We start from the raw sequence: 19,587 nt of genomic DNA on the forward strand, positions 1-19,587 counted from the left end.
AATTTGGTTACATTTGAACACTGTATTTTGTATAACACGAATTTTGACAGAAATGTCCACCACAACCCAACCCCTGCAATCAATCAAAAAGCACTATAGCCTATATATCCCAATTCCATGCACACTTGAAGGTTTGGTGTCATTTAAATAGCATTGAATTATAGTCATGAATGAAGGTGACAGAGCTTCTATAACCCATTTTGGGGCGGGAACCCCTTTTGGTGTTTTAAACATTATGTTGTATTTTAGCTAGAAATCGTGAAAATGTGGCGCAAGTCTTTGAATGTATGTTCTTTCAGAGCGAACATTTTTAACTCAAATCTTTGCTTTGGGGGTTAGACAAATACATATATTTTTGGGGGTCATCGACATGAAAATGTTTTGAGAAAAACTGACATAGAAACATGGGTTTTTCAGAAAACTGTCAGGATTTAGAAGGCATTTGTAGAATCGTCCTCAGCTTGCGTCAGAGAGGAGCTTGGTGTGCAGGTTTATGTGACCTCTGACCTCTCTGTGCAGGGACAACAGGTGTGAATGCGGGAAAACAAACGAGCTGTCTGTCTGTCTGTCAGCCACATTTTCACCATTTGAATTCCAATACCTTCTTTGTGTTCATAAAATGACAGATATGAGCTCAAATTGAAATGGTCAGTGGTTCTCAATCTTTTCAGGCCATGATGGCCCCCAAAAAATAATCATATTTGAACTGGGGACCCCCAAAAGTAATCATATATTTGAACTGGGGACCCCCAAAAATAATCATATTTGAACTGGGGACCCCCCAAAGGTAATCATATTGGAACTGGGGACCCCCAAAAAGTAATCATGTTTGAACTGGGGACCCCCCAAAAGTAATAATACTTGTACTGGGGACACCCCAAAAGTAATCATATTTGAACTGGGGACCCCCCAAAAGTAATCATATTTGAACTGGGGACCCCCCAAAGGTAATCATATTTGAACTGGGGACCCCCCAAAAGTAATCATATTTGAACTGGGGACCCCCCAAAGGTAATCATATTTGAACTGGGGACCCCCCAAAAGTAATCATATTTGAACTGGGGACCCCCCAAAGGTAATCATATTTGAACTGGGGACCCCCCAAAAGTAATCATACTTGAACTGGGGACCCCCCAAAAAGTAATCATATTTGAACTGGGAACCCCCCCAAAAGTAATCATACTTGAACTGGGGACCCCCCAAAAGTAATCATATTTGAACTGGGGACCCCACAAAAGTAATCATATTTGAACTGGGGACCCCCCAAAAGTAATCATATTTGAACTGGGGACCCCCCAAAAGTAATCATATTTTAATTTTGTTCCACAGATAAATCTCGCGAAAATAGCCGATCTACACAAGCTTGTACATTCTCTTTATTATATATTTCTTATATATTATTTGACAATTTGACCAATGTTTGATCAGTAATAATAGGCCTATAGTTTGTTGATTACGGTTAATGCAGTTTTCGAGTAAAATCATTGAAAATTGGAAATACTCATGTAAAGCACTTACAGTAGGCTACTTGTTACTTGCCACCACTGATAGTAGGCCTATAGGGCTCGTGTCAATGTCATTTATATATTCTATGCAGGAATTAGACTGTAGGTAAAACCCTGTTATGTGTCAATAAACCACTTGAGGAGGATTAGTGTGAAGTGAATAGACATTGAGTTAATAGTTTTCCATTTGGTTTGAGGAGGATCAGTGTGAATTAAGTGAATATAGCCGATAGTTTTCCATATAGGATTACAGAGGTGACTTCTTTTCATCCAGCAGAGCTCGGAGCTGCACAGCTGTTGCTCCATGCAGGCATGCAGGCAGGCAGGCAGCGAGCCGCCCCGGGGGGCTGGTAGGGGGGGGGGGGTGGCTCGGGCATCGAACCGAACGCACCCTCTCCTCTCCTCTCCTCTCCTCTCCTCTCCTCTCCTCTCCTCCCCTCCCCTCCCCTCCGGACGGGGGGAACTGGGTGGAGTTTATCGCTTTTAGGAATGATGTCCCAGGCGGACACTAGAGCATGTAGTTATTTAGACACCACGGACGGACATAGTTTACCAAGAAAGAACCACCAAGAACCACCTGATGATCCGCGTGGGACTACTGGACAGGACAGAACAACCTCTACCTCTCTCTATCTCTCTCTCTCTCTCCCTCTCTCTTCTGAAGCAATAACTTATTGATAAGGAGAACATTGCACTATTTTTTTTTATTTTTTTGATATTGTTCCTATATATTTATTGTTCACTTTTGTAAAAAAAAATAAGAAAAAAAAACTGAAAAACAGAAAGACATTTTTTTGTTGTTGCACTATTTAAAACAAAGAAGTATCGACGAGGCTTGGTAAAGATGCACAGCACGCAGAAGGACACGACCTACACGAAGATCTTTGTGGGAGGACTGCCTTATCACACCACCGACTCCAGCCTGAGGAAATACTTTGAGGTGTTCGGCGAGATCGAGGAGGCGGTGGTGATCACCGACAGACAGACCGGCAAGTCCAGAGGATATGGATTTGTAAGTACATGCATGGATTATATTGATAACTTCATTATTATTCTGTGACTTGATAACTTCATTAGTTTCTGTCTGTGCGTGCGTGAGTGTGTGATCGTGCATGCAGCCCAAGTGCCCATGCCATCATGTGCCATATATGCCATCTCTCTCACATGTCAATATGGCATCATATCACGATCGCTTATACACTATAGGCGGCTGTGGGTGGTTGCATGCATGGTGCATGGTTTTGTTTCATATTTTTTGTTTAATAATTTATATAGTTTTGACTTGACAGATGTAGGCTATATAAATCTAATCATGCATGCAGCCATGGTGTGGATCATATACTATCAGAGAGCTATCGAGTCTGACTTTTGCTTCTAATCTGTATTATCTAATCTATAGCCTATACTGTACGAAAGTAATTGCATTTAGACTCGACTCGATCAAATAGGCTATACATATATAGAATAGCTAGATGATAGTATTTTGATCCAAGGCGATATCTTTATGACTAGTTGTTACGACTGTGGTTGGTAGGCTGGTAGCCAACAAATGTAACCAAATGGACCGTATAGGCTACATTGTACACTACTTCTAAACTCTCTCTCTCTCTCTCTCTCTCTCTCTCTCTCTCTCTCTCGCTCTCTCTCTCTCGCTCAGTCAAAATGGGTTAAATTTAAAGTGACAGGGAGGAGGAGGAGGGTTTTTCATTTGACTGTGATCTCATAATGTAGGCTCTGTTTCAAAACGAGTTGCGCACAAAATGATGAACAGTTCTGTGATGGATCTCACTGCAAAAACCTCCCCATGGAGTTGTAGACCGACTCACACAGAGTCACAGGCTAGCACAGCTGTCATGTACGTGTAGCCCTCGATTACCTTTTCGGTATTTTGGACAGAAAATACAGAAAAGGTTAACCGAGGGTGCCGAAATTGGGTCTACAAATAAAAGCTGTCACGATGAGTGAAGAGCTGCCCGCGACGCCGGTACAAATAATCGTTCTTAAGTTGACTTTATATCCTATATACCTTTGTATCTTTATACATGTGCTATAAAAAAAAATAAGATCCGTATTTGCGTACAACTCTTGTCAGATGAGTATATAACAGACTATTTAAAATGTAGAAGGCACAGAAAAGAAAGCATGCCGTAGTAGAGACTAGACTACTTATACCGGTATACAGCTGTTCACTTTAGAGTCGCGTTACATCATTAAAGTTTTAATCATATTGTGGACAGGACAACCGAGGTTGTCAGTTTCTTTCTTTCTTTCTTTCTTTCTTTCTTTCTATAGGTGACAACATTTCCATTTATGAGCTTACATTTTATAGGCTAGTGTTCAGTTGTGTTGTCTGCTCATTTCTTTGTATCACCACTTACAATTCCACTTGTTTGATCTGTACCATGACTGCTCTATCCTGATTGGATACAATTGGTAATCAGCCACAGATTGTAATTGTAACTATTATAGCCTATATAGCCTACACAGAACCACCTTTAAAATATTTAAAACTACCTTAGGCTACTAGCATCAGAAGTGCATGAGCATCAGCATCAGAAGTGATCTTGTCACATCAAATATGATATTGTTTTTATAGGATTATTTTCTTGCTCTTGTTCTGCTGTGTGAATCACCCTTCAATGTGAAAATATCCACACAATAATATGTATATAATGTTTCCTTAAAACCACTTCAAGTCCCTCTATGCTGCTTTGTTTGTTGTACAACGAATATCATGATCTGTAGGCACCTGCTGAGCATGCGGAGCAGAGACGCCATAACTGAACTGACCAATCAGAGACGATATAACTGAACTGGTCAATACATTCAGAGTTAAGATACCGAACAGTGGCGGCCCGTCCATAGGGGGCGCTGGAGCGCCGCCGAACCACCATGCACAACCCCTGAATAAAACGTGAATAAGAATGACTGAGAAACTAAATCTGCAGCCTGTAATTTATTTAAAATTAGCAATCCAGAAACGTAAATATTATATAATATGCTGCCATGGAATGTGAAATATTGTTTACGTTGTGTAACGTTTCTGATTGGTTACTGAGTGTCACGTGTTGGTGCGCGTTCATCTGTAGCCTTGTCTTTCTGCATTGAAGAGTAATGCATTGCGGTGCACATATTATATCTTCAATACAAACGATAGGAAGCCACTGGGTCGCGAAATATGTGCGATCCATGTTATGTACACCACAAACCACTTGGGGGCAGCATACACATCACAACACAGTTTGACATATAGTTTAACACACAGTCACCATTCACCACAGACTCTAGAAAAACATGATTAGGAATTAGGAATAAGGTTAGGTTTAGGCATAGTTTTACTGAGGTTAAAGTTAGGAATAAGGTTAGGTTTAGGCATAGTTTTACTGAGGTTAAAGTTAGGAATAAGGTTAGGTTTAGGCATAGTTTTACTAAGGTTAAAGTTAGGAAGGGGAGCGTGTTTTGGGGGCGAGTGTGTTTTGGGGGAGAGTGTTTTGGAGGAGAGCGTGTTTTGGGGGCGAGCGTGTTTTGGAGGAGAGCGTGTTTTGGAGGAGAACGTGTTTTGGGGGAGAGAGTGTTTTGGAGGAGAGCGTGTTTTGGGGGAGAGCGTGTTTTAGAGGAGAGCGTGTTTTGGAGGAGAACGTGTTTTGGGGGAGAGAGTGTTTTGGAGGAGAGCGTGTTTTGGAGGAGAACGTGTTTTGGGGGAGAGCGTGTTTTGGGGGAGAGAGTGTTTTGGAGGAGAACGTGTTTTGGAGGAGAGCGTGTTTTGGAGGAGAGCGTGTTTTGGAGGAGAGCGTGTTTTGGAGGAGAGCGTGTTTTGGGGAGAGCGTGTTTTGAGGGAGAGCGTGTTTTGGGGAGAGCGTGTTTTGGAGGAGAGCGTGTTTTGGGGGCGAGCGTGTTTTGGAGGAGAGCGTGTTTTGGAGGAGAACGTGTTTTGGGGGAGAGAGTGTTTTGGAGGAGAGCGTGTTTTGGGGGAGAGCGTGTTTTGGAGGAGAGCGTGTTTTGGAGGAGAACGTGTTTTGGGGGAGAGAGTGTTTTGGAGGAGAGCGTGTTTTGGAGGAGAACGTGTTTTGGGGGAGAGCGTGTTTTGGGGGAGAGAGTGTTTTGGAGGAGAACGTGTTTTGGAGGAGAGCGTGTTTTGGAGGAGAGCGTGTTTTGGAGGAGAGCGTGTTTTGGAGGAGAGCGTGTTTTGGGGAGAGCGTGTTTTGAGGGAGAGCGTGTTTTGGGGAGAGCGTGTTTTGGAGGAGAGCGTGTTTTGGAGGAGAGCGTGTTTTGAGGGAGAGCGTGTTTTGGGGAGAGCGTGTTTTGGGGGAGAGCATGTTTTGGGGAGAGCGTGTTTTGGGGAGAGCATGTTTTGGGGGAGAGCGTGTTTTGGGAGAGAGCGTGTTTTGGGGCGAGCGTGTTTTGAGGGAGAGAGTGTTTTGAGGGAGAGCGTGTTTTGGAGGAGAGCGTGTTTTGGAGGAGAGCGTGTTTTGGAGGAGAGCGTGTTTTGGGGGAGAGTGTTTTGGGGGAGAGCGTGTTTTGGGGGAGAGCGTGTTTGGGGGAGAGTGTGTTTTGGGGGAGAGTGTTTTTGGGGAGAGCGTGTTTTGGGGAGAGCGTGTTTTGAGGGAGAGCGTGTTTTGGGGAGAGCGTGTTTTGAGGGAGAGCGTGTTTTGGGGAGAGCATGTTTTGAGGGAGAGCGTGTTTTGGCGTAGAGTGTTTTGGGGGAGAGTGTTTTGGGGGAGAGCGTTTTTGGGGAGAGCGTGTTTTGGGGTAGAGCGTGTTTTGGCGTAGAGTGTTTTGGGGAGAGTGTTTTGGGGGAGAGTGTTTTGGGGAGAGCGTGTTTTGGGGAGAGCGTGTTTTGAGGGAGAGCGTGTTTTGGAGGAGAGCGTGTTTTAGAGGAGAGCGTGTTTTGGGGGAGAGCGTGTTTTGGGGGAGAGCGTGCTTTGGAGGAGAGCGTGTTTTGGGGGAGAGCGTGTTTTGGGGGAGAGCGTGTTTTAGAGGAGAGCGTGTTTTAGAGGAGAGCGTGTTTTGGGGGAGAGTGTTTTGGGGGAGAGCGTGTTTTGGGGGAGAGCGTGCTTTGGAGGAGAGCGTGTTTTGGGGGAGAGCGTGTTTTGGGGGAGAGCGTGTTTTAGAGGAGAGCGTGTTTTAGAGGAGAGCGTGTTTTGGGGGAGAGTGTGTTTTGGGGAGAGCGTGTTTTGGGGGAGAGCGTGTTTTGGGGGAGAGCGTGCTTTGGAGGAGAGCGTGTTTTGGGGGAGAGCGTGTTTTGGGGGAGAGCGTGTTTTAGAGGAGAGCGTGTTTTAGAGGAGAGCGTGTTTTGGGGGAGAGCGTGTTTTGGGGGAGAGCGTGTTTTAGAGGAGAGCGTGTTTTGGAGGAGAGTGTTTTGGGGGAGAGCGTGTTTTGGGGGAGAGCGTGTTTTAGAGGAGAGCGTGTTTTAGAGGAGAGTGTTTTGAGGGAGAGCTTGTTTTGGAGGAGAGTGTTTTGGGGGAGAGCGTGTTTTGGGGGAGAGCGTGTTTTAGAGGAGAGCGTGTTTTGAGGGAGAGTGTTTTGGGGGAGAGCGTGTTTTGGAGGAGAGTTTTTTGGGGGAGAGCGTGTTTTGGGGGAGAGCGTGTTTTAGAGGAGAGCGTGTTTTAGAGGAGAGCGTGTTTCGGGGGAGAGCGTGTTTTCGCGGCGAGCATGTTTTGGGGCGAGCATGTTTTGGGGGAGAGCGTGTTTTGGGGGCGAGCGTGTTTTGGAGGCTAGCGTGTTTTGGAGGCCAGCGTTCTTGTATTCATACAGAGGGTTATGGTGGGACCAGTAGGCTCCACAACTTTGGGGGGCCCCGCCAGCCTGGCTGGTGGTCTGTGGGTCTATAGTAGCCCGGAGGCCCAGCGGCAGCCACATGAGCTTCTCTACAACACTGTGGTTGGCAGTACACAGTACATATCTAGTGTTGTTTTTGGCAGCACATTTCTATTTTAGTTTAGTCATATAGTCTTTGGAATGTAACTTTCTTTAGCCTAGTTTTAGTCATATTTTAGTCGTATTTAGTCGACTAAATCTACAGTTGGTTTTTGTAGACAAAAAATGCAATTTAGCGGGCCTTGATGCCATCGTAATGACGGATTTTTACAATTGCTGCAGAGAATTGCTGATCTACAAGCTCACTACAAGCTTGTAGACCAAGTGTAAAATGACTTATACTAGATCTCTTGTCCACTAGTCCCTTCCTATAGGTATTGGATGGAGCCTGCACACCACAGGTATAAGAAAGACGTTCTTTATTGAAATACTGACATTACACTAGTCCCTTCCTAACATTTTAGTCTATAGTTTTATCTGTTGACAAAATTGTCAGTATATTTAGCCTTAGTTTTAGTCACCGTAGCTTCCTTTTCATTTAGTTTCAATTTTGTTTTCGCCAGTGAAAAAAGGTATACAGTCGACGAGCATTTTTTGGCATAGTATTAGTCGACTAAATCAACACGGCTAATATCTGAGGTATAAAGTGATGGCCATTTACACACACACACACACACACACACACACACACACACACACACACCACACACACACACACACACACTGATCAGAAGAAGGTCACATTACATTACGGTGGATGCCAGCCACCCGTCGAAGAAAACTCATTTCGGCCGCTTGGATTTCTGCAACCTTATATTCTTTCGGTTTCTGTTGTGTATCCTAAAGGCCATAATACTACCAAAAAGGCGTACTATACTACTTTTCTTGTTGTACCGGTACACTGTTTGTTGTTCACAGTGGCCAGAAGTCAGTACGGGGTCCATTTGGTTCATGTTGTGAACGGACTGAAACACTGAAGCTTCTGCTGCTACTGGGGCGGCAGTGGTTCAGCGGTATAGTGGCCGGATATGCAACCGTGAGGTGGCCGCAGTTCGATCCCTGCATGGGCTCCCCCAGAGTTAGTGTCGAAGTGTCCTTGAGCAAGACTCTGAACCCCTGATTGCTCTCGATGTGCAGGTTTGGTGCCGCCTTGGTTTCCTCTGACATCGGTGTATGAATGCGTGTGTGAATGCGTGAACGTAATGCCCAATCTATGTGTGTGTGTGTGTGTGTGTGTGTGTGTGTGTGTGTGTGTGTGTGTGTGTGTGTGTGTGTGTGTGTGTGTGTGTGTGTGTGTGTGTGTGTGTGTGTGTGTGAATGGGTGAACGTAATGCACAATATGTGTGTGTGTGTGTGTGTGTGTGTGTGTGTGTGTGTGTGTGTGTGTGTGTGTGTGTGTGTGTGTGTGTGTGTGTGTGAATGGGTGAACGTAATGCACAATCTATGTGTTTGTGTGAATGGGTGAACGTAATGCAGTGTGAATGGGTGAACGTAATGCACAATCTATGTGTTTGTGTGAATGGGTGAACGTAATGCACAATCTATGCGTTTGTGTGAATGGGTGAACGTAATGCACAATCTATGTGAATGTGTGTGTGTGTGAATGGGTGAATGTAATGCACAATCTATGTAAAGGTGTGTGACTGTGTGTGTGAATGGGTGAATGTAATGCACAATCTATGTAAAGGTGTGTGACTGTGTGTGTGAATGGGTGAATGTAATGCACAATTTATGTAAAGGTGTGTGAATGGGTGAATGTAATGTAATCTATGTTAAGCGCCTTGGATAAAGACGCTTTATAAATGCACCATTTACCATTTACCTAATTAAAGTATCAAAAGTGCTCGTTGTGCCGAATGTGTTTCACCAGTAGACAATTGCAGATCTACAAGCTCACAGCGTGTGTGATCGCGACACATTGAGTGCTTGTAGATCTGCCATTATACGTTTCAAATGGCCGAAACGTATATAGATCTGTAGGGTTGAAGTGGTTAACGTACGTTTTGTCGGCGGTAACTAGTAACTACAGTTTTTGGAAATACTCAAGTAATTTGGTAAAGTACAAATACCTTGTACTGAAGTATATAGTATTTTAAGTAAAATGTACTTCTTGGTTACTTTGCACTCTCTGCGTGCTTGTTCCATGTGCACCACGAGACACCTTGTCCTTTCTAGATTAAAGTAATCTAATTACTTACTCTCTCTCTATCTCTCTCTCTCTCTCTCTTTCCCTCTGTCTCACACGCACGCACGCACGCATGCACGCACACGCGCACACACACACACACACACACACACACACACACACACACACACACACACACACACTCGGAAGCTATATGCACAAGGAAACATGCTGTGTCGAACATTTAGCATGTGCTCAGTACCGGTGAAGATTTCACTTTGTATAATCTTAATCTGTACTATACCCTACAGGTCTATCGTGGCTCACCTGTGGCGTCGCTATACAAACAATTACAAGCCAGTATCATGGCGATTGACAGTGGCTTATATATAATGACTGTATGAGGTTGCTACTATACTGAGAGCTCCAGTGGGGGGGTCCCCACCACCAGTGTTGCTTTTGGCAGCACATTTTGATTTTAGTTTTAGTCATACAGTGTCTTGGAGTCAATTTAGTTTGACTCACATTTTAAGTCACCCGGAATGTCTCAGTCTCACCTTTGAATGTCTTGTGTTAGAATGTAGTTTCCGTTGACTAAATATCATAGGACTTTAGTCGACTAAATCCACAGTTGATTTAGTCGACTAAAACTGGAGGGCCTTGATGCCGCCGCCGCCGTCGCAATGACTGTTTTTACACTTGCTGAAAATAGCCGATCTAAGAGCTCACGACGCGTGGCTGAGCTTGTAGATCTGCTATTTTGGGTAAAATGACTTATACTGGATCTCTTGTCCACTAGTCCCTTCCTAGCATTTTAGTTTAGTTTTCATTTGTTGCCGAAATGGTCAGTATATTTGATATAGTTTATATAGTTTCAAGTCATCATAGCCCATAGTTTTCATTTAGTCTCCATGTAGTTTCCGTCAGTGAAAAAAAAGGTAGCCAACGAACATTCTTCGTCTTAGTTTTAGTCGACGGAATCAACACTGCCTGCTCTGCTGTAGTACGGAATCTAATGTATAGATCTATGTGTTAGGCAGATCTGAGTCAGTAAATGACATCATAATCTTATACGTATAGATCTATGTGTTAGGCATCTCAGCATCTGAGTCAGTAAATTACATCATAATGTTATACGTGTATAGATGTATGTGTAGAGCATCTGAGTCAGTAAATGACATCATAATCTTATACGTATAGATCTATGTGTAGAGCATCTGAGTCAGTAAATGACATCATAATCTTATACGTATAGATCTATGTGTAGAGCATCTGAGTCAGTAAATGACATCATAATCTTATACGTATAGATCTATGTGTAGAGCATCTGAGTCAGTAAATGACATCATAATCTTATACGTATATAGATGTATGTGTAGACTCATCTGAGTCAGTAAATGACATCATAATCTTATACGTATAGATCTATGTGTTAGGCAGATCTGAGTCAGTAAATGACATCATAATCTTATACGTATATAGATGTATGTGTAGACTCATCTGAGTCAGTAAATGACATCATTGAGGTCATAACTAACCCTATACGTCAGTGGTTTTCAACCAGTGGTCCGGGGACCACCAGTGGTCCTTGAGGGGGTTCCAGGTGGTCCCCATGCAGCTAAATGGAGAGCTCGTAACCAAATGGACCCCTTTATATATCTTTAACTCTTGAGAGCGTAAAATGAAACCAAATGGACACCTGTACGGGTCCATATGGTTTCATGTTACGCTCTCAAGCGTTGCATTATTGTTAAACATCTGCGCTACTACTACATTTACAAGAATTCTACCCCTAGGGTAGATACCCTCACAAAAACATGCCGTAATCCTGGTCTCTAAAACTACCTCCCCCTGGCCAGCCGGGGCGCCTGATGGAGGTGAAAGGAACTGGTCGGAATAACGTGTCCCTTCCACGCGCTACGTCCGGCCGGGGAAATTCCCCTCTGTCAGGTGAAAAGAAGCAGCTTGGACTCCTCATGCATAGAAGGAGGCATGAGGTCAGTCTGCTGCCCCCCAGGTTGGCAGAGGAAGTGTAGCGCCCAGGATTACATTAGATAATTGGCACTGGGTGAAAATAAAACTGGGTTACAAAATCGTGGGATAAAAATAAATAAAAAAAATAGCAAATGTAATGTCTTATTTTGATCAACGTTGCGTGGAATTGTAGACAAAATCTTATCCAACGAAAACAGAACATACTTTAGGCTAAATGTCATCACATGGTGGCACTGGCCAGTGGCCAGTATATTCAGTGATTTCACTTAATTCAAATAATCACTTCAATTCAAATAATCACTTATTTTTTTGTTTTGTTGTGATAATCCTCCCTACTAGGCTATAGCGTGTGCTGACCATATAAGGAGTTCCTCCCTGTCTCCAGTTAACCTCTGGGGGAAACCCCGTATGTTTCGTTTTTGTCCAATCAGGATAGAGAGGGGCCTTCCGCCAATCATGATCGAGCGGGGGCGGGGCGATTAAATAATGCCGATTAAATAACGGGCCTTGATGTGAAAAGGGTTGAAAACCAGTGCAGTATGCGTAGTTCGGTCAGGTTCTACCCTAGACTGTGGAACCTTTGTCTGTACGTTCCAAACTGAACATGGTCGAACTCTTTTTATTGGATATTTCTTTCTATATTATTTTATTTATCTATTGTATTGTTGTGTGGGTTTTTATTTATTTATTATTATTTATGATCAGTACTTTATTTTAGATTTTTTACAAACACATAAAACAGAGAACTTAAAATACAAGCACAAACAACAACAGCAGAGTACGTATTCATGGACAGACAAGATAGATGAGATAAACAAATAGAAAAATTTGTTTCAATTATTTACACGACCAAACGCAGCATCATCAACCGTATCATAATGTGTATTAATACAATAAACAATCAAGAGGGCATTGTCTGACCATGGATCACACCAAGGGACCTGCAACATGACTGGGGAACACGTCCCACTTCAGATCATATTTATCCAACTGATTATTCATCTTAAAGGATGTTGTGTGGGTTTTTTAAAATTGTGATATGGATTCCCCTGCAGTCTGAAATAAAGATTGAATTGAAACCCACATTCTTCTCCCAATGTGTGTGTGTGTGTGTGTGTGTGTGTGTGTGTGTGTGTGTGTGTGTGTGTGTGTGTGTGTGTGTGCGTGTGCGTGTGCACGTCTGTGTGTGTGTGTGTGTGTGTGTGTGTGTGTGCATGCGTACGTGCATGTGTGTGCGTCGGACCCTGCAGGTGACGATGGCGGACCGTTCGGCCGCAGACCGGGCCTGTAAGGACCCCAACCCCATCATCGACGGCAGGAAGGCCAACGTTAACCTAGCCTACCTGGGGGCCAAGCCTCGCGTCATGCAGCCAGGTGACCTTTAACCTCTGAACCCTAACCCTATACCTGGGAGCCAAGCCTGGCGTCACGCAGCCATGGTGACCTTTAACCTCTGAACCCTAACCCCTATACCTGGAAGCCAAGCCTGGCGTCACGCAGCCATGGTGACCTTTAACCTTAACCGCAATTAATTACACAACAGGTCATTTCGAGGAAGCAATCTTGATTGGTTGAAACGGCTTTCTAGCCGTGCCTTAAAACCACGATATAGGGACGGCTAATCAGCCGTGCTTTTCTCACGGTGGCTATAGGCTAGCTAGTTTCTTGGGATATTAGTGTATCTAACTTCGGTCTAACCTCAATAAACCTGGTTATGACATGCCGTAGTAGAAAGGGCCGCGACGGCAAGCGGGTTTATCTATCGAGCACTGGTCCATTTCCGGTTGCCGGAGCGGACTGCCGTAGCCGTCGTTGCTTTAACCCATTCTGGGCGGGACTAAATGGTGTTTTAAAGCATTATGTTATAGTTTTAGCTATTGAAAAATAGCAGATCTACAAGCTCATATAGCTCATATATCTCATGAACTTGTAGGTCTGCTATTTTTTTTTAATTGTGAAAATGTGCCTCAAATATTTGAATTATATATTCTTTCAGAGTGAGCGTTTTTATTTAACTCAAATCTTTGTTTCTGGGGGAGTCCCTGGAACAACATACTGTATTGTCAGACTGGGGGTCGGTGGCCAATTACATATCATTTTTGGGGTCCTTGACGTGACATATTGAGCACCACTGATACAGAAACATGAGGTATTTCAGAAAACCTTCAGGATTTAGAAGACTTTCTTTATTTTATTTCGACGTCAGGCCTAAATGGGTTAAAGTCCCTATTGACGATAAAGAACACCCTCTCGTGTAATATTGCCTAAAGCTGCGTTCACACTTGAATATATAAAATATATTTGCCTCGGTTCGTCCCGTTTGTGTTGCGCAATCCTCGTCTTTGCATTGACTTTGTATGTAATCGCGCCGCTCGAACCATCCAAGTCTGAACGCACCTTAAGACTAAAAGTATTTTAGCAACTTAGGCTTAAGGTGGGGTTTTTTTGTGGAAAACCAACGGAAAAACGCGTCCAGTGTGCAGGGACCTTTAGCGTTACTTTTAGTAGCTAATTGTGATTTAAGCTCCGGCTTTGAACACACCATTGAACTTTAGGCCTGCCAAGGCTATTTAAACTATTTAGGTTTAGTCCTGTCTTAGTCAACTAAACATCAACACAGCCATTAAAGAAACTAAAACATAATTGCCCAGACTCTTCTTCAACAAACGTGGCGAATGCAAACATTCTTTGTTCTGTACTTATACATACAATCGCATGGTACAAAACAAGTCCTTAAACCAGAAACCTGACCCTTAAACCTAAATGCTGACGAGGTCAGCAGTCTGCTAACCGTGCGCGGATAGGACCGATCTACAGTGTGGCTGAGTATTTGGAATAGATTATAAATGTGTCATATTCTTGATTTTATTTTAAAACCTGTTTCAAATGTTTCATGTAATCATTGAGTCCATAGCCATTGGTCACTCGTTTAGCACAAAGGTTATGATTATTTTCACCCCTAAAACATGATCATCAGGTATTATGAGGAAGATTTCTTTAGCAGGAAGATTTCTTTCAAAAAAGTGTACAGAAAGTGTTAAAATTATGTTTTTATGTGGCCAGTTCTCACCTTAGCACCACGCCCACCTGAACTTAAGCCTTGCCCACATCTGTTGTTGTATGATAATGCGGGACGGGTAATGTTATGATGTCACTAAAATGGTGTTATTTCCATTTAGTCAGGATCCTTATCCTTTTTTTTTATTCCATTTGTCGGAATATTTGACAAACTAATTAGATTTCCGGACTAATTGGGCCTTTTGACTCAAAGGCTTTCAGCTTTCAGGAAGAAACCAAAAAAATACACAGGGAAGACAGAGAGATTTGAATATTATAACCACACCTGGTGGTCTATTAGAGTAATGTTAACTCCATAAACACATGCAAAACAGATAAGGGAACAAAAATCCCGGCAATCCATCTACCCTCTAAGACCCAGCGTTGCTTTTTAGCAACAATTTCATTTTAATTAATTACTAAATTATTATTATTTTTTTCTGTTCTTTTTTCACCTAAACGTCATCAGTGATGTTCATTGCAATGCCATTTCAATGCCATTGGTCATGATATTTGCATATAAACACCCCCCACAGAGGCTGAAATTCAAAAAAAAAAAAAATGTTTGGACTCTGTGCAATTTTGAATTTTTTTTAACCTAAGACTTTTGACCTTTACCCTAATAAAAGTAGGTAAAATAATTGCAATATATGTTTTTTTGTGATCATTAGAATGTCTAGAACATGTTTTATTCATTATTGTGAAAGATATCCCCCAAATGTAAATTATTAATTTATTATATTATTATATAATTATTATACATTTTTCATCAAACTTTATTTTTTTATTTTTTTTAACATCTTTTTTAGTCTTAGTCCTAGTAGTACAAAGTAGTAGTAAGGTTGAAATCTATTTTTTGCAAGTAGAAATTAATGCGGGTGTTAGAGGGTTAACCCTTGTCCGGAAAGATGTATCAGTTGTCCCGGAGACCAGGATAATAAGCCTTAGTGCTGTCAACCCCCCCCAGCAGCAGCATGTTCACTGTCTGTTTCTTTCTCTCTGCTGCAGGTTTTACGTTTGGCGTTCCCCAAATCCACCCTGCCTTCATCCAAAGGCCTTATGGGTAAGTGCGACAGCCTGCTGTGTGGATCAAAGGAGGGGCGTGTGGGTTGGACATAACGTCAATGCCTTTAGACACTGAATTATTTTTTTTACAGACGATAACGATATTAGTGTGTTAAATTATCTAGTTTCTAATTGATATTGTTCTGCTGCTTTAATGTTAAAATGTATTCCTGTTTTCTCCCCAAACATAGATGATGGGTGACTGACCATGTAAAGTAGACAATGATCAGTATCCGTACTCCTTATTGGCCACCAAAAAGCCAACCTCAATGCCTTTTCTAGGTTTGTGTGTGTGTGTGTGTGTGTGTGTGTGTGTGTGTGTGTGTGTGTGTGTGTGTGTGTGTGTGTGTGTGTGTGTGCGTGCGTGCATGCGTGCGTGCGTGCATGCGTGTGTGTCCGTGCTTGCGTGTGCATGCATGCACACACGTGTTCTTCTGTGCACACATGTTTAGAGCTTGAGTGACTGTTTTCGTTACTGTTTTGTGACTGTGTGTGTGTGTGTGTGTGTGTGTGTGTGTGTGTGTGTGTGTGTGTGTATGTGCGTCACAGTGCGTAGCCTGTTTTTGTGTGCGTGTGTTTGTTTGTGTGTGTGTGTGTGTGTGTGTGTGTGTGTGTGTGCGTGCGTGCGTGCGTGCGTGCGTGCGTGCGTGCGTGCGTGCGTATAGACAATGATGGAAAAGTTCCACTCCCTGACTCAATGTTGTGTATCTTTCTTTGGTTTCGACAGGCTAACTGGTTAGCTAACCGGTTAAGCTAACCTGGTGTGCGGAATAGCGCCGCAAACGTTAAGACACAGAGTCAGACAAAAGGGACGAACGAACGAACGATAGCTCAGACACACACAAACAAGCTCTCAGAAAATGGTGATTATAGATGCATGTACTACGTTGGTTTCTGTTGCGTTTGGATTTTTGTCGTTTATTTATTAATTTATTTCATTTTTTGTTGTTGTTGTTGTTCATTTGACATAGTTTAGAGCTTTGTGTGCGGTCATGAAGTGGTGTTGTTAGCTAAAACCGTGTGCTTTTCTACTTTATTGACCAAAACAAAACAACAACAAAAACACACATGCACACACACAAAAAAAGCGCTGAATGGACTGAATCTTTTTTTTGGGGGGGTGGAGGGGGGGGGGGGGGTGTTTTGTGTCCTGTTGTGTTGACTTTGCTGGGAGGAGGAGGGGGGGGGGTTGACGGGGAGGGGTTCTTGTGTTACCCATTTAATGCTTTTGGTGCTGTTGTTAGCTTGCGGTTAACCTCTCTGTTTTAACAGGATGTGCTCTTTTAAAACGTGTGTGAGTGTGTGTTTGTGTGCATGCGTGCGTTTGTTTGTGTGTGCGCGTGTGCGTGTGCGTGCGCGTGCGTGCGTGTGTGTGTGTGTGTGTGAGTGTGCATGTGCGTTTTGTTGTCTTCCGTTTGAGCGAGTGGTGGATTTCCTGTGTGTTTCTTATATGATATACATTGTTTATGTGTATATAATTGTTTTGTATCTCCCCTCCTCTCCACCCCCACCACCACCTCCCACTATCATCCACCCTTAAGCCCCAAACCACACCGATGGGGTCGAGACGTGACAAAGCGGTTTTTAGCGTTCCCCCCCCCCCCCCCCCCCCCCCCCCAGCAGGCCCAACATGTGCAGACCGACACAAGTGATTAAATTAGTTCAATTCAATGGTTGCTTGCAACTACGTGCGAGCGAGCGTCTACATGAGTCCACCTGCTTCTGCATGAGTCGACGCGGGGTGGCGGCGGTGGCTCAGGGGCAGAGTGGCTGGATGGTATAGCCGCCGAGGTTGCCAGTTCGAAGTGCCCTTGAGCAACACTCTGAACCCCTGATTGCTCCTGATGTGCAGGTTGGTTCCTTGCATGGTTTCCGCCGCCATCGGTGGGTGAATGTGTAATGCACAATCTATACGTGAAGGTGTGTGTGAATGGGTGAATGTATAATGCACAATCTATGTGAATGTGTGTGTGAATGGGTGAATGTAATGCACAATCTATGTAAAGGTGTGTGAATGGGTGAATGAATGTAATGCACAATCTATGTAAATGCACCATTTTACATGCGTCTACTGCATGGCGACCCATTGGTGTGGTTTGGTTTACGATGCAGGAACAAGTCCTGCTTGCCAAAATGGCCGCAGTTCAGCTTCTCTCCCATATCTATCTGTAGCCAGACGTTCCTTTCCACTGATTGGTGCTTTGAGACGCGGGTGATGCGAGTGATGCAGGCGAAATGAGGCCTTAAAAACCCATGTTGGGGCGGGAACCCCTTTTGTGGTGTTAGCATTATGCTATGCTTTAGCTATTGGAAAACAACAGATCTACAAGCTTGTGGCGCGCCACCGAGTGGCGCGCCACGAGCTTGTAGGTCTGCTATTTTTTTTTAAATCGAAGAACGACTGACACATGGCTGTTTCAGAAAACTGTCAGGATGTCGAAGACATTTTTAGAATCTGATCTCAGGTCCAAACGGGTTAACCTGGCATCCCCATTTTCGGCCAAAGAGAAATACAGAAGCAAATAGCGAAAAGTCTTACACGAGCTCATCACAATGCGATCGACGCGTGGTGCTGCGAGGTTGTAGTTTGTACACTATTGGGCTATTCCTCGTGTGACGAGGAAGTCAATAGTGCTGTAGGGGTTAATTGGTCGCCAACTATTATCTCGTTGCTGTAATGTCTGTCTCTGACAGACAGACAGACAGACAGACAGACAGACAGACAGACAGTTACAGATGAGCCGTAAAGGTTTGACAGACTATAGTGTAACTGTACGGCCATTCACAGCCCCTGTGTGCGTGTGCACATGCGCGCGCTCGTATGTGTGTGTGTGTGTGTGTGTGTGCGCGCTCGTGTGCTTTCAGAACCAAGGTTAGCTCTCCACTGTGGCACAAACAAATGTCTGGATGCCACAGCACACACACCCACATGCACACTCTCTCTCTCTCTCTCTCTCTGTCTCTCTCTCTCGCTCTCTTTCTGTCTCTCTCTCTGTCTCTCTCTGTCTCTGTCTCTCTCTCTCTCTCTCTCTCTCTCTCTCTCTCTCTCTCTCTCTCTCTCTCTCTATCTCTCTCTGTCCCCCCCTTCTCTCTCTCTCTCTCTCTCTCTCTCTCTCGTGTCACATGACCTGGTGGTGTTAAGGAAAACAAGCGCGCCTATTGTGTCACCCAAAGCCCTGCGTGCTGACGCAGCAGTCGCATGGCTGTATGGGGAGGGGGAGGGGGGGGGGGGGATCTGTCCCTCGCTGTCATGTAACAATGAGAACAGGATGAGTCCATATGGAGGGTCCTTTTTTTTGGGGGGGGGGGGGGGGGGTGTTCGGTGGTTTACAGTCGAGAACATTGGTGGAAAAAGTATTCCCATTTGTCATTCCAGTAAAGGTATATCAATACAGGGTAGAAATACTTTACGTTACTTTACGTTACTCAACTCAACTCAAACTTTATTTATATAGCACGTATCACGACGACCAACGGTCGACCAAAGTGCCGTACAGATAAAAGAAATAGAAAAGACAGAACATGTACACATGCAAACATGACAAAAGGTGCATGGCAACAATATGGAGGAACAGGAAGACCAAAATAAGAATAAATAGAGCTATAGACAGTATATAACATTTACATAATCAGGCATTGTCGAAGGCCACGGAGAAAAGGTGAGTCTTCGATAGGGACTTAAAAACCTCTAATGAGGTGGCAGAGCGAATGTGAAGGGGTCGGCTGTTCCAGAGTCTAGGGCCGGGGGGGGGGTCAGGCTGTTCCAGAGTCTTGGGCCGGGGGGGGGGGGGTCGGCTGTTCCAGAGTCTAGGGCCGGGGGGGGGGGGGGGGGGGGGGTCGGCTGTTCCAGAGTCTAGGGCCGGGGGGGGGAGTAGGCTGTTCCAGAGTCTAGGCCGGGGGGGGGTCAGCTGTTCCAGAGTCTAGGGCCGGGGGGGGGGGGGGTCGGCTGTTCCAGAGTCTAGGGCCGGACGCTGCAAAGGCCCGGTGAAACTGATTGGCTCAGTGTGTATTGGTGTCGTTCCA

At 44.2% G+C, this 19,587-nt stretch overlaps 1 protein-coding gene across 1 annotated transcript in view; it reads left to right on the top strand.

Annotated features, from left to right (window-relative positions):
- Nucleotides 1-2,349: 2,349 nt before the first annotated feature.
- The window catches only part of rbm24a (RNA binding motif protein 24a), a gene marked incomplete at both ends in the record, with an annotated part of 20,233 nt that continues 2,995 nt past the window's right edge, over nt 2,350-19,587 (top strand). The window contains 3 exons of the mRNA XM_080787735.1: nt 2,350-2,517; nt 12,693-12,816; nt 15,508-15,562. Of these exons, the coding sequence (XP_080643861.1) occupies nt 2,350-2,517; nt 12,693-12,816; nt 15,508-15,562 (347 nt within the window). The remainder of the gene's footprint in view (nt 2,518-12,692; nt 12,817-15,507; nt 15,563-19,587) is intronic.

This window comes from Protomyctophum bolini, assembly GCF_963924005.1.
Source record: "Protomyctophum bolini genome assembly, chromosome: 17".
In the NCBI taxonomy this organism is placed as follows: Eukaryota; Metazoa; Chordata; class Actinopteri; order Myctophiformes; family Myctophidae; genus Protomyctophum; species Protomyctophum bolini.